This window comes from Chanodichthys erythropterus, chromosome 3 (assembly GCF_024489055.1).
Source record: "Chanodichthys erythropterus isolate Z2021 chromosome 3, ASM2448905v1, whole genome shotgun sequence".
NCBI lineage: Eukaryota > Metazoa > Chordata > Actinopteri > Cypriniformes > Xenocyprididae > Chanodichthys > Chanodichthys erythropterus.
The window spans coordinates 28,412,019-28,427,272 of record NC_090223.1 but is presented as its reverse complement, the minus strand read 5'-3'; the positions used below and the strand labels follow the sequence as shown (position 1 = coordinate 28,427,272).

The window sequence follows — 15,254 nt, the reverse complement described above, 5'->3', positions numbered from 1 at the left end:
GTGTAATAATCAGTGTTCACATCCTCATATTAATGTGACATGTTCATGTCCAACATAAGTTTGTGTGTGTTACTGATGTAAGAGTGTGTGTGCGAGTGTGTGTGTGTGTGTGTGTGTGTGTGTGTGTGTGTGTGTGTGTGTGTGTGTGTGTGTGTGTGTGTGTGTGTGTGTGTGTGTGTGTGTGTGTGTGTGTGTGTGTGTGCGCGTGTGTGTGCGTTTCTCAGTGTTTGTGTGCATGTCCGCATGCACGTATGTGTGTGTCCTCCCTCTGACCTCATGTACGGCTCAGTGTATGACTGTTGGTCCTGTTGTTGCTTGCAGGACTTTGGGATGGCGGAGGAGTTTGCCTCCAAGGCACTAGAGTTGAAACCCAAATCCTATGAAGCCTATTACGCACGAGCCCGTGCCAAGCGCAGCAGCAGGTAACGGTAGCAACCAGCAGGCAGGACAGCCTATAAAACACATTCTGTCTAGCACAGATAAAGTGCTGACAGATCATGACCCAAACTGGCCAAATGTGTTTCGATTGGTTGATGTAGTGCTATGCTAGAGTTTCAAGTTAGAAGTCAATCTAAGCCCCTTGACTTCTGCCACATTAGCTGACAACATCAGGATTAGACATGTTCTTCATACTTCATGTTGTGTTGAACAATCAGATTATTTTTCCTCAGAATGCCCATCATTCATATTTTATTCCTTTTTCTCTTTTGATCAACTTGCTTTGTTTTGGAAAATCTTTTTATGGGGGGGTCGTGTATGATTTTGATGACTAAAGGGAATGTTCTGAGTTCAATACAAGTTAAGCTTGACATTTACAATGAAAGTCTATGGGCATCCCAGAAGAAAAAGAAAACAGAAATCTGAAGTTTGTGTTTTTGTCAAAGCTCTTAAATTTGTTTCAGTACAATTTTACTTTATTACAATTTTCTGAGATGGGACTAATGTTTTAGATAGATTAACTTTTGGTTATGCACTCCTGATTTTTTTAAAAAGATTTCAGGTTTAACAGACTTTACCTGATCTTGACAGAGTTTGTAAAACGTATCATCATTACTCTCATGTTATAAGTCTTGTTGGATATATTTAAAAAAATATATATGTTTACCCTTTTACCCTGCTGAAGGTCATTTACCCATAGACTTCAACTGTAAGTGCATTACTGTAAGAATAACTTTTTTACAAACTGAGGAATGAGTCATAATTTTCGTGTGTGGTAATTGACAACGGGCCACTTCAGATTCTGTTCATAAAGATTGACTTGCACCGAACCCAGAATATTCCTAGCAATAGTAATTTCTCAGTCTTTAACAAGCATATTTCTCTTTCTCTCTTCCTACTTCCTACTTGCTTTCATTCTCTGTCTCTCTTGCTGTAGGCAATTCCACGCAGCCCTGGAGGACCTGAGTGAAGCTGTGCGTCTGTGTCCCAATAACCGCGAGATCCAGCGCCTGCTGCAACGCGTGGAAGAAGAGTGTCGTCTGGTCGAACAGCAACAGGAGCTGGATCCTCCTCCTTCCCCTCCCCGCGATCAAGCCCCATCCATGATCCCGCCTCCACCAATGGAGCCCCATATTTCAGACATGGAGCCTGTCCAGGACTTGTTTGAGGAGGACGACGATTACCTTGAGCGGGATTTGGATGGCCTACCGCTTGGTGTTCCTGCTGAGCCCCACACTATTCCATCTGGACTTCCAGTCATTCAGAACATGCCTCCATCTCCGAGCCACCATGATTCACCCTACTTGGGGCAAGCATATGAACTTCGCCCCAGCCCCCCTTCAATGTCCTCTCCTACACGACAAGGCTACCAATCCACCTCCCCGTCGCTGTCCCCAACGCACCAGAGCTCCCACTTCAGGCCCAGTCCCCCTCATCAGGCCTCCTACCACTTCAGCCCACCACCATCACCATTACGTCGTGGACCACAGTACCGTGCCAGCCCCACCTCTGAGGGAGTCGCCATGTATCGTCCCCAGTCCGCCTCTGCAGGACGCTACCAGCAGGACCAGCTTGCAGGACGACCCAAGTCCCCTCTGTCCAAGATGAGCAGCCAACGTTCATTCCAATTTTCCCAACAGACTTCCCAGCCATCACAACAGAGCCAGTGGTTGCAGCCAGCTAAGGCACAGATCATCCGCACCAACCAGCCCAGCTCCGCGGTACACTCCAGTGCCGTACTGGGTAGTAGTGCGTACAGTCAGATTGCTCACTCGATGAGTGCCCGCTGCCCAGGTGACATGGATGAACTTGGGGATGGAGGATACTCGTCCTCACTTCAACCTCAGGGCAGTCTGAGTGCAGGGGCCTTGTACCAGCGTGCCATCAGCATGGATCCTGGCCTTGTGGAGGATGAGCTTCCCCAGAGACCCTCCTCTGCCTACAGACCCAGTCCTGGAGGTGTCCGCTATGGCCAGACACCGCAGATCAGCCGCAGTCAGTCGACCGCCTACTATCCGGTCTCACCCCACGAAATGGAGAGACAGGTGACGCTGGGTTCACCTGAGAACCTTCATGCACACCGACGTCCAGTCAGTGCCAATAGCGCAGAACCCAAACAGCACCCACCAGCTCCACGCCCCCTTATTCACTCCCATAGTACAGGTCTACGCTTCTCTCCATCCAGCAACAGTTTGGTGGCGGGTTCTGCTGCTAACCTAGGCCCAGGGTTCAGGGCGTCAGCTTCCGCACAGCAAATGGAGATACCCCTAAAGATTTCCTATGAAGGAAGCTACCATGATGACCTTTCACCGATGTCACCCCCACAAGGCACGGACTTCCGGGTGGTGGGTGGAACATATCCAGGAGAGGCCCTTCGCTCCCGCAACACGCCTTTCATGGGCATCATTGACAAGACTGCACGGACTCAGCAGTACATTCAGCAGCAGCCTTCGCTTGCATCGTCCTCCTCGAGTTCTCGACCTTGGGCTGTTTCTTCTCTGGATACAGTGGTGAACAGTCCAGCCACTTCCCCGAGCAACATGGGCTATGGGCAGCAAGCGGCACCCCTCAGCCATATCGCCTACTACAACCGCACTAACAATGCTCACAATGGCCACCTCATGGATGATGATTTCTACGCCAACCCTCCTGGTGTGACGCGGGACCGGGCGGACGCTATGGGCAGAGTTAGCCAGGTTCCCACCTACCCAGATGTGAAAGTGGCTCGAACTCTACCAGTTTCCCAGGCCTACCAGGACAATGAGTATAGGCAGATGTCTCGCAATGAAAGGCAAGGCCCAACCTCACCCATTAAACCAAAGAGACCTTTTGTGGAGTCTAATGTATAAGAAGGAAGAGTCGGTGTGAAAGATTTATTAGAACATTCCAGAGGAATATCTAACATGTTGAACATCTTGTCTCTTCATTTTTGTTTGTCCCATATCTTGATTATAAAAATACGGACCTGTTGAGGTGAATTCCATTTATGTGAAGTGAATCTAGCATGTACAAATGAAGTGCATTTGTATTTGCTCTGGACACAAAAATGGAAGTATCAAGACCCATTGGAGTAAAAGTAGGCCTGTGTAACTGCTGTACACCAACCTTCTACTTTTCTGTACCTTCCGAGTGGGCGGCTATTCAATGCCAGCCATGGACATATTGCTGAGCATTGCCCCTGGACCAGATGTCCCCACAGTGTCCCCACTCAGACCAGTAATAATCCCTGAGAATCCTGCTGTGTCTCGAGTTGAAAATGTACCTAAAATATTCCAGATCAATATCGCTTAAGCAAAAAAGTAATATTTAACATTTTAAGTTATGTTTGTAAAAATATATATGTATATCTAAATTTCAATGCAGTTGTGTTTTTCAGTTTGCCTTTACTTCCTAAGTTGACACGCATTCAGCAATGTGAAATATGTTTAGACTTTTTATGGGCATTTTTATTTTCTGTCAACAGGTTACAAAGGTCAACAGGATTGCTACATTTTACGCGATGCAAATATATGCAGTGTTTGGTTAATAATTTCATATCTGCTCATGGGAAGTAGCATCCAGGTGGTCAGCTGTAAATTTACTTAGTCATACCATTAAAGCAGAAATGGTCTTTTCCAAAGAAACTTTTCTCATGGGAAATAGGCGTGGGGGAAACTTCTTCTTTGCAGCCTCAGAATCCACATGCTCTCATTTATTGTGTTTTGAGAGTTTATTTGCGCACTGAAACATACACGTAAGTTGCAAAACTGTTTGCCTCATCATTGAACTAACATACTATTGGAAGGTCAGGCACTTTTTTATGGATTTCTTGACGGTATATTTTGGGAGGACGGCAAGTAAGATTCGCTCACTGGATCTGGCTTTACTTAACAATGTCAATTGCTGTTGAAAAAGAGCAGGTCTTTTTGCAGCGTTTTAATTATTTTCTCTTTTTAGAAAAATACGCGGTGCACTCAGAGTTGACCTGGAATACTGCTTACTGTACAACAGTGTTTGTATTTAACTATTTGTTTTCCTTTTGTATGACTGAAATGTACATGGCTGTAAATAATGTGCTGAACTAGAACGCATGCTCTCTGCTAATACACAAACCTGAGTGTGTGTGTATGTGTGTGGTTTTATGTATGACGGGAAAAGACTGGCACAATATATTTCTTTGTTTCCCTTATTAGACAAAAAAAGAACTGAAGTTTAGGTTTTGTATGTAATTTGTTTTAATATTTTGATTTTGTTTATAACTGGGTTTGCGAAGGAGGATTCATTGTAAATTGTCTGTAAATGTGAGCTGTGATGTTTTGCTGGGAAGGAAAATCAGAAACGTGAATGAGGACTTTTTATCCGGTTACACGATTGTAAACTGTACAATCATCTGTATGTATGAGGGAAATAATGAGCTTATTTAAAAAAGAATACCACTTCAAAGAAAATCAAGGTGAAATAACTTACTACTGAGTCAAACTTATTTCTCATTATTTATTTCAGTTAAAAACTTGGTGTACTGTACATCCTTAATCACAGCTGAACTTGTAAAGCAAGCATTATGAACACATACTGATATATTATGTCGAATAGAAAACAGTGATAGAAATTTTACCACTACACAATACAAACATGCCAACAAAAATACAGTACAAGGGCACCTATAAATAAGTAATATAAAAAAAACTTGCTGTAAAAGCCTGTAAGAAAACATTTGCAGCTGTGTCCTCTGATTCTAATTATCAAAAGAGGATTTCAGGTTTTTTTAGTACAGTCTGGTCAAATAAATTCAAAGGCACAAAGTACATCCTGATCTAATGCATTTAAAGACACAATATATTAATATTTCTTTCATATTAATTTGATTTGGCACAATTAGAAATGACTCAAAAAAAAAAAAAGCTTAACCTGAAACAATGAATTTCAAAAATGTATATGACACTTAATTAACTCCAATAATAATAACAGTAGCATAATAGGTTTTTATGGTGGTAATTTAATCCTGCCTTCATATGACATTCAAAGAATACGAAGACTGCAAATGAAGGAACTGGCTGACAGGTTTGCTAAGACACAGGTAGAAAGTGCAAGAAGGCAGTTGTTGGAGTATATTGAGACATTAAGGAGAACTGGGGATTTCTCCTTCCGACAGGGTCTTAAAGTGCACGGATAGAGCCTCCTCCTCAGGATTCGGCGGTCGCCTAAAATCTTCTTTCGTCACCACGTAAGCCACCACGACCCCGAAGCACACCAGCAACAAGCCTAAAATATTTGCCAGGACCCCCTCAGCAACAAACTTGGAGTAAGTTGACCTGAGAACAGGAAATTTGCCATAACATTTTTATTGGTTAATGAATGGAAAAACACTGTTGTAGCTCTTAAATTACACAAGCTTCAGACCCACTTCAACTGAAACACTTATTTAATGAAGACTTACGGCCTTCTCACATCAAAAACGATAACCGTATTAGTGTCCACACCACAACGATATCGTTCTGTTTATTATAAGCGTGCTGTAGTTTTGCTGTCTGACGTTTTAAAGGGATAGTTAACCCAAAAATGAAAATGTGATTTTTATCTGCTTATCTGTAGATTACTTTTTTTATTCAGTAGAAAGCAAATTATGATTTTTAACTGCAACCGCTGCCGTCTGTCAGTCAAATAATAGCAGTGATTGGGAACTTGAACAATAAGAGTCGAAAAAACTTCCATAGACAAATCCAAATTAAACCCTGCGGCTCGTGATGACACATTGATGTCCTAAGACACGAAACGATCGGTTTGTGTGAGAAACCGAACATTATTTATATAATTTTTTTTACCTCTAATACACCACTATGTCCAACTTCGTTCAGCTTCCGGCTAGTGAGGTCGGATCGCGCTCTGACAACGGAAGTGATGTCTCGCGTTCATTGAAGTATATGGGCGAGACATCACTTCCGTCACCACAACGCGTTTTTGACCTCACTAACAGGAAGCTGAATGGAGTTGGACATAGTGGTGTATTAGAGGTAAAAATTATATAAATACTGTTCGGTTTCTCACACAAACCGATCGTTTCGTGTCTGAGGACATTAATGTGTCGTCACGAGCCGCAGGTTTTAATTTTGATTTGTCTAAGCAAGTTTTATTTACTGTTATAGTTGAAGTTCCCATCTACTGCTATTATTTGACTGACAGAGGGCAGCGGTTGCAGTTAAAAATCATCATTTGCGTTCAACTGAAGAAACAAAGTCACCTACATCTTGGATGCACTGGGGGTAAGCAGATAAACATCAAATTTTCATTTTTGGGTGAACTATCCCTTTAAATGCTCGAGCTCTTTAAAGCAGGGTGGATCTGATTGGCTGTCAATGTTTATCATTCATCAGCTGGAAAAAATGGCTCCAAAAGTGATTCCAATGATATCATTTCACTGTGCCGTTATCTTTATAGTTGTGGTGGACTAACGATTTTTAGAGCTTTATCGTTATCGTCATTGGTGTGAACGGGCCTTTACAAGTCATGTCGGTGTGTGGGACTTTTCCTATTTATTTCCATTGTATTATTTGGATATGATGAATTCTGCCTGCAGCCACCCAAATGCGTGAAGAGTGATTATTTATGTGTTAATGAAGTTAATATTCATATGCGCAGTATATTTTATCATTTTTAATAAATTATTCATGAGTAATGCAGTAAATAGCATTTGATGCTCCACAGTGAGAGATGGAGAAAAGAAGCCGTGTCTCATTAATATTCATTGAAAGTCTCTTTCTGCTGTGACTCATTCTCACGGTGACTCATTCCTTTCCTCCCATTCAAAATTTCTAACTCTGCTTAGTGACATCAGTTGTTATTTTTCAAATTAGTTAGCTACATTCACTGACACTCACATGATATTGAAGAGCAGTTTCTCTGTGATTCCCAGCAGACAGGATCCCACAGACATGGCCAGCAGCAGCAGACCGAAGAAGACGTGCAGAGGGAGATACCAGCTCCTCAGCTGAGCAGATGCCCATGGGAAAAGGAAAAATCCCAGTCCCAGTAACCACTGGAGGAAATGAGAGGAGAAGTAGTCAGTACAAATACAACTTGAGGCAATCTGGTCTTCTCCAATTATGAAAAAATTCAATCAGATGTATGTACAATATAAAATGGAATTTAATCCTGTTTTTCAGATGTATGTAGAGTATCAAGTGGACTAGCAGGTCAGGTTTCAAGGCTGAATTACTAGTGTCAATAAAAACACTAATGGCAATGTTCTGATGTCAGTGGGGACGTTAGCAGTGTAATGGATGTGACCGTCCACACGGGGGTTTGCTAATGCAAAGCAAAGTGCTTCCAAACCACAAACACTTTTACAGAACAGTCACAATGCAGCTCAGCTGATCAAATAAGGAAGAGGGAAAATGTTTAAATGCAAATAGACCAGTTTACACTGGTCAAAATGAAATAACTGCAAATTACCTGCAGGAAAAACAGCACAAACGTGAGCATGCCACACCAGCTGTGCAGAGAATACATGTGAGGGATCTTGGCCGATGAATGGAAATCAAAAGCGGCCACAAGACCTGAGGAGAGAAAGAGATATTAAAAACTATTTTCTGGAATTAAATCAAATTGATGATGTTTTAGGAGTGTTATCTATTTTGTTTTAGTAAACTTTTAAGATACTTGTATGTCTGAAAATCTCATACTTAAAGCTGCAGTCCGCAACTTTTGTGTGTTAAAAATGTACAAAAATGATATAATGAGAATATACAACATGAATCCATTTTCCAAACCGTGTTTTTGTCTTATCCTAAATCATTATGGTACACTTATAATAAGTGTTTATATTTGGACTATTTCAGACTGGACTGGTAGGACTCGCCGCAGAGTATCACAGTAACTGTGTGACTCGTCATAGACATACACTGAGAAAAGTAGCTCCGGCTAGAATGTTCCTCCGCAAGACGCATGCAGTTCTGTTTATTAACCGCTAGAGGGCCAAAAATTGTGGACAGCAGCTTTAATTGAGACCGTTCTTTTATTACTTATCCATCTATATTTCCATTCAAAAGCTTAGGGTCAGTAAGATTTTTTTCATGTTTTTGAAAAGTCTCTTTTACTCAAGGCTGCATTCATTTGATCATACAAATAACATTATAAATGTCTTTACTGTCATTTTTGACCAATTTGATGCATAGTTGCTGAATAAAAGTATTCATTTCTAAAAGGTACACTGTTACTTTTTTTTGTTCTAAATTAACAAAATTTAAGTCAATACATCATCAATTCTTCTTCCTACATGTGTTTTGTCTTACCCTGATTCACTATGGTTAGCCTATTATAACTTTACATTTTAGACTTGAAAATGCGTACGTGCGTCACTCATCTGTATGCGTCTCATCATTTCTATAAATAGAGAAAAGTTGCTCCGGCTACTTTGACGTAGCTTAGGTTAGTTGTCATAAAAAGCAAGAAAGGTTGACATGGAGCAGCTAAATCTTGAACCTCTCTTTTGTTTGGCCGTTTGGCCAGTCTGAAAAAAAGGAAAAAAAGAACACAACAGATCTCGTAATAAAACCAGAATCAACATTGGCTTTTCAGAGATAGTGAGAACTGAGGGATTTGAAATGTTGTAAAAGCGATGTGGAGATGGCATTTTTATTACTCAACGGGTAAGTAAGGTGTTTTATTGAGCATATAAACTTCCATATGTACTGTAGCTCTCTAACAGAGTTCAATGTAAAGCATTATCTATTGTGAAGAGTCATATTCATTATGGTTGTTGTAGCACTGTGCTGGAATTAATTTTCAAGGAAGTACCATGTCTATTAATGGGTATAGCCATCTATCTAACCATCTAACTGGTTATATCTCTTAAAGGAACATGCCACTATTTTTGAAAATAGGCTCATTTTCCAACTCCCCTAGAGTTAAACAGTTGAGTTTTACCGTTTTCGAATCCATTCAGCCGATCTCCGGGTCTGGCGGTAGCAATTTTAGCATAGCTTAGCATAGTTCATTGAATCTGATTAGACCGGAGGTCGGCAACCCGCGGCTCTTTAGCGTTCCCCTAGTGGCTCCCTGGAGCTTTTTCAAAAATGTATGAAAATGGAAAAATATTTTTGGTTTTCATGGTTTCTGTAGGAGGACAAACATGACACAAACATTGTTAACGTTTTTCAATGCTGTAAAAATGTGTATAATAAATATTAAATTTAAACATTTCTGTCAACGAATATTTGCGTCGGCCTGCGACACACGTTTCAGCGCGGCGCGAGGGTATGCATCGATGTCACTTTCCCGCCGAAAGCGCGCTCCCTCAACTGGACTGAGTGGCAAAAGAACCTGCTGCGTGACTGGATTTAATAGAGGAAACTGAGAAAACGCGAGTAAAACAAACGATTACACTAAAGGTTGGACTCGAAAGTTACAACTTGTCAAATAAACCTAATCCATGGATATTGACATGCAGCCAGTCGTGTTTCCTGATCATGTGCCTGATTTGACGCCGGGGAAATACATAAAGCAAATCTGCCTGTGAATATTTTATATAACTACAATATAGGTAGATTTTAGTCTGCGTAATCACTTATATCAATGTTATATATCGTCATATTGTCCAGCCCTAAAACATAGTTTTATAGTTTTTGTCAGTGTTTATTTTAAAACACACTATTTTGCAGAATATAAGATGGAAAATATTTAATTGATGATTTGTCAACATAATATATAACAATACAATATATATGGAATAATTTTACCTCAAAATTCAACAATTTGACACAAAATGATAACTGCAAATCCATGTTTCTCTGCCTGGAGTCCAGCTGTTTCTGTGAATTGCACCGATCCATTTGCTTCTGTAACTTTCAGCAGTTTTTAAATATATACCTCGGGAATACCTCATTATGTATTTGTAGCCTAGCCATTTTGATAGTAGGCTAATATAGCTAATATACACTTACAGCCTTATAAGGCTTATATTAGGGCTGGGCGATGTATCGAATGCTTTTGTCACGCGCATTTCTTCAGTAAAGCCGGTTCCCTGATTGCCGCTAAATCGCCATCACCTGTTTTCAAATGAAGCGGCATTTAATAGACAGAGCCGTAGTTCACTGATAAGACACGCAATATCGCGTTCAATATCGATATGAATCGCCGTCGATATTGAACGCGATATTGCGTGTCTTATCAGTGAACTAAGTTTTAAATGGGGAAAAATATCAAAACTCTTTAGTCATTTTTGAGCGAGATGCTAACGGTCTAATCAGATTCAATGAACTATGCTAAGCTATGCTAAAAGTGGTACCGCCAGACCCAGAGATCGGCTGAATGGATTCGAAAACGGTAAAACTCAACTGTTTAACTCTAGGAGAGTTGGAAAATGGGCCTATTTTCAAAAATAGTGGCATGTTCCTTTAAGCATAGTAGTGAATGTTTTGTGAGCATCCACACACTCATGCAGAGCCAAAGCACAACCAAAAAACAATGTTCTTCTGCAAAATGCATGCAGTTTTGTATTTTAACCGATAGAGGGCCAAAAGTTACATAGTGTACCTTTAAAAAAAAAAAAAAATTAAAAAAAAATCTTACTGACCATAAACTTTTAAATGGTAGAGTACATCTATAGACCGTTACAGAGCAGTTATGTTGCATTGGTGTTGACTTCTGGAAAAGCAAATCTAGTTATCCTGTGCCTTGCGATTAATAAAACACATCTGTTTATCTGAAGAAAATTTTAGTTTTCTCCTTATTTAACGGTTCAAATAGCACATTAGTCACGGGAAATGATTGTGACCGCAGCAGTTGAGAACTGCAGCTAAAATCTGTGTCATTAAACAAATACCCAGCAAAACAACAGTGCTGCCAAACGTACAAGCAATCTACTTTTTCTTCATGTTGGACTTACCCACAATACCGATGATGAGGGCCATCATATGCAGCAGAGCGTGGAGAATTTTCACAGAACGTTTAGTCTCGTTTCTAAAGACACGGTAAACCAGAACCGCTGTGGTAGATAAAAAAAAAAAAAACTCTTATAAAGGCATTTTATCACGTGAAAAGGTTATAGTATAAAGTAACAGAGAGAAGTCTAAAAGGCACCAAAAACAGCCTGTGTCTGGTTTGAAATTCTACAGATGCAGTAACTTGTCAAATAACAGGCTGAGGATGTATTCCCATGTGTCTTTTGGCCTTTGTACAAGCAGACAGATCCCCTCTGGGCTGTTTTACTGGTGCTTTTTGGGACAGTTAAACCTCTAATAGGCCAATGACCTTTCGGCTATAATGTCCTAATTAAATTGCCATGACAAGGGCTTTGAATCAGAGGATCACTGCTAAAGATATTAGCTCAATTAGCATCTGTCTCTGTTGAGTGCTTTATTAAGTGTCCAGATGGAAGAACCATGAATTGACTGGGATTATGCTTTAACAGCACAGAAGTCTGTTTAGGTAAAACACACACACACACATACTGCATACTGTATAATATCAGATTATAGAGATGAGATGCATCCAATTCAAATGGTTAAAAATTATTTCTCTTTTCTTTACTGTAACCTTGACTACAACAGTTACTGATTAATAGAGAAAACCACAATCCACACAATACTATCTCTCAGCAGGGCTTGCTCTCTGTTTGAAAACCAACCATGCAATATTCTAGCCCATATTGATTAATATAAACACAAAATCAGGAAACAAATCAGATCTTAGCTCTAATAGCAATAGCTGGCCCTTCCTATTTCAGTATTGTGTTTTATTGCACAGTCACACTCGCACACCCTGAAGGCCTGGCAGAAAGAAGACACACAGATGTCTTATTAGACAATTACACTGAATCTCCTGGTCTTTGCAACCAGCCATTCTTTATCACTGACGTTTGGCCAATACACAGTATTATAGAAAAAGAGAGCATTTTTTTGATAAAAGATCAAAAAGTCAAAGTTATTTGTTTATTTGTTTGTTTGTTTTAGAATTATCTGGATTGATTAATCATACACCATAACACCACAATAATAAAATAATAAGTATATATATCTAAATGTATATAGTCAAACCAAAAATTGTTCAGACATTTTTTATATTTTTGGTATATTTTTACTAGTGGGTGCAGGACACTATAGTTCATTTATGTAAGTGATTATAGCTAAATAAAGTAAACTGTGACATATTATACCCAAAAATTCTTCATACAGTGGACTACCAGTAAAATTGATTAAAAAAAAAAAAAAAATGGAACCAAAAATTATTCAGACACTTTGACCTGACCATGTTTTATGCTGCGTTCACATCACCTCGTGTTTACCGGATTCTTGAAATGACAACACGTGACGTTATATTCGGAGCTGTTCACGTCCTTTTGGTCCTTGGACTGGGAATTATGCGTTTCCATAGCACCACTATCAACGCCTAAATGTATCTACAGCGGTCAGGTGGTACAGCAGCCACGTGGTACATGTGGGAGCTTTCAGAAAACTCCCAGCTTACAAGCTGTAATTACGAGCTCTACGAGGACGTGAATGCTTTTTACAAGCAGGAATATCGTAACTACAGGAATTACGAGGTCGCGTGAACACACCTTTACTTAAGTGTTATCTGACATAATTATGTTTTTTTTTGGTTTTTTTTTTTTTTTACATGGTTTAACTCCGAGCTCTTGTCATATTTTATTTAACTATATTGAATAAACTGTATTAATGAATGAAATGTTCAAGATATACTCCTGTTTAAAGGTTTGTTTCTAAAAAAAAAATGTACAGACCCCAAACTTTTGAACATTTTTTATATAAACATTTTAACTGTTTATCTGATTTTTGTTGCATATAATAAAAAAATGTCATATATAATTTTTATTAATCACAATTTATACATGATAGTGTAGTTTAAAATACACTGAGTGAGGAAATAAATGGGTAGAAAAATGGGTCAAATAATGGCAACATTTGTTCAAGAAAACTAGGTTAAAAACTAGGCTAATCAGTCATTTAAAGGTATTAAAATATGATTAAATGAAAAAAAAAAGATTAGTTTTCTAGGCACTAAGTTCTAAGTTCACCTGCTGGGCTACAGGAAAAAAAAAAAAAAAAAAATGGATGCCAAAACTAGCATTTATACTATTTCCTGAACTGCAACTCTTCTATTATTTTCATTTTGCAAACATAACTTAAAAAAACATAAAAAAAAATAATAATATATATTTTATCTCATAATCCTTACCATCTCCATAGAGGAAGACCAGGCCGAGGACCATACAAAGAGGGTGGACATTAAACTCTTGTGCTGAGCCGTCCCAGGCGTAGCCTCCCCGGTAATGTCCCAACCACACGCCTGTGATCACCACACATGCAACCCCCAGCACCTGAGAACACACCACGTACCACGGCAGCGTCCGCAAGCCGCCCATGCTCAGCGGCATACCCTCCATTTCCTGGAAGACAAGGATGAAACAAAGAAAGAAAGAAAGAAACCCTTTAAGGGATGTACAAGACTCCACCTCTTATGCAAATTAAATATTTAATGAATCATACAAATATGAATAGTACATTTGCTTTCTTCCTGTAAAATATAATTGCGACCCAAACATGTTCAAGATATAGTGAGAGTCAAGTACCTGAAATAGTGAAATGATTTGTTTTATTATTAATAAGTAGATTTATACAGGCATGAAATACTAAACAATGCACAATCATTTAGTTCTATAATTACAACATTATTTAATATCCAGTGTGATAATATTGGCAGTGAAGAAGCTTAATTAAACATTCTTCAAACTGTTGTCTGGATAATCACGTGATTTCAGTCGTTTGCCTTATGAAACCTTTAAACAAACTATGCAGATAAAGAGCTCAGTCTCGTGTGTTTAATATCATGTGGTCTCTGCCAGACTCACGAAAGCACACCATCAGCCTCGTGTAAAAACAATGAGTAATATGACTGCATGATGATTAACAAGCTTAAACTCCCACTTAACTGCTGCAAACACATCATGTTTAGAGGTCTAGAACCACAAACCTCGTGATAATAACAAGTTTTAAGATGAACCCTTGGATAACAGTGGGAAAACTCCTCCAGACGTCATGCAAACCATAATCTAGAGCTGATGCGATTTTAAATTGTGTTTTGTGCAGCAGCATCACACGCGCTGTCAATAGTCCGAAAAAAGTGTCACTCACCTGCGCCACGTCTCCAGACAGCCGGGGGAAGAAAGGGCGTTTTTATTATTGGGTATTTTGGACAAGAATCACAAGATCCTTTTAGCTCGGAGGGGTTTTGTAACCTACTATTAAAATGTATCTGATCTTCTCTCTATCGAAGTCTCTGCTGATTTAAACGCACGATTCACGGGTCTGAATGACGTTTAACATATAACTTCTGTGGGAGCTCACGGTTCGCTTGACGCACTTGGAAGTTGACGGGCAGATTTTGGGCCACGCCCCCCATGTTATCACTACTGGCTGCTGCTCGGGAGATGGGAGGGATTATTATGCTAGAGGATGATGCTTTCGTTGCCTTGGTAACCACTGGGCACATCTCTGTTGATTTGATCATATTGCTTAACCATATTTTAAGCATCTCAGATAGACGTTTTTTGTACTTCCAATCATTTATCAGGCAGAGAGAGAGAAAGGCATGCATATGCTCACATCAAAACAGTAGGCTAAGTAACTGATTGATAATAATATATAATAATTGATTGTTTATTTAGTGATGTCTGTTTTGATTCTTTAAAGTTGTATTTATGTACAAGGGTCAATGATTTGATGGGTCGTTTTTTTGTCCAAAGGCCTTAATAATAATAATTAAAAACAAAACATGATATCCAAAGTATGTAAGGTAGTACAACGACATCACTTTTATTGAAT

General features: G+C 39.4%; 2 protein-coding genes across 5 annotated transcripts in view; one reads left to right on the top strand and one right to left on the bottom strand.

Moving 5' to 3' along the window:
- Positions 1-4,848, top strand: part of tanc2a (tetratricopeptide repeat, ankyrin repeat and coiled-coil containing 2a) — a 180,363-nt gene extending 175,515 nt beyond the window's left edge. For all 4 annotated transcript variants that reach the window (XM_067381643.1, XM_067381642.1, XM_067381644.1 and 1 more), the window contains 2 exons: positions 322-422; positions 1,376-4,848. In XM_067381643.1, coding sequence (XP_067237744.1) covers positions 322-422; positions 1,376-3,287 — 2,013 coding nt within the window. In that variant the 3' untranslated portion in view covers positions 3,288-4,848. The remainder of the gene's footprint in view (positions 1-321; positions 423-1,375) is intronic.
- Positions 4,849-4,901: 53 nt separating this feature from the next.
- Positions 4,902-14,940, bottom strand: cyb561 (cytochrome b561). The gene is made up of 6 exons (XM_067381646.1): positions 14,565-14,940; positions 13,609-13,819; positions 11,300-11,398; positions 7,867-7,970; positions 7,293-7,450; positions 4,902-5,729 (listed from the first exon to the last, which is right to left on the bottom strand). Exons 2-6 carry the CDS (start codon positions 13,814-13,816, stop codon positions 5,537-5,539), a joined length of 762 nt encoding a protein of 253 aa, XP_067237747.1. The 5' UTR covers positions 13,817-13,819; positions 14,565-14,940; the 3' UTR covers positions 4,902-5,536.
- Positions 14,941-15,254: the final 314 nt, after the last annotated feature.

Bases quoted from the DNA above. Each gene is read 5' to 3' on its own strand.
- cyb561 (XM_067381646.1), bottom strand. From the start codon at position 13,816: ATGGAGGGTATGCCGCTGAGCATGGGCGGCTTGCGGACGCTGCCGTGG. The intron at 7,971-11,299 runs GTAAGTCCAACA...TTCTCTCCTCAG, and splicing joins CCTCATCATCGGTATTGTGG to GTCTTGTGGCCGCTTTTGAT. The intron at 5,730-7,292 runs GTGAGTGTCAGT...TCCTGTTCTCAG, and splicing joins AAACTGCTCTTCAATATCAT to GTCAACTTACTCCAAGTTTG.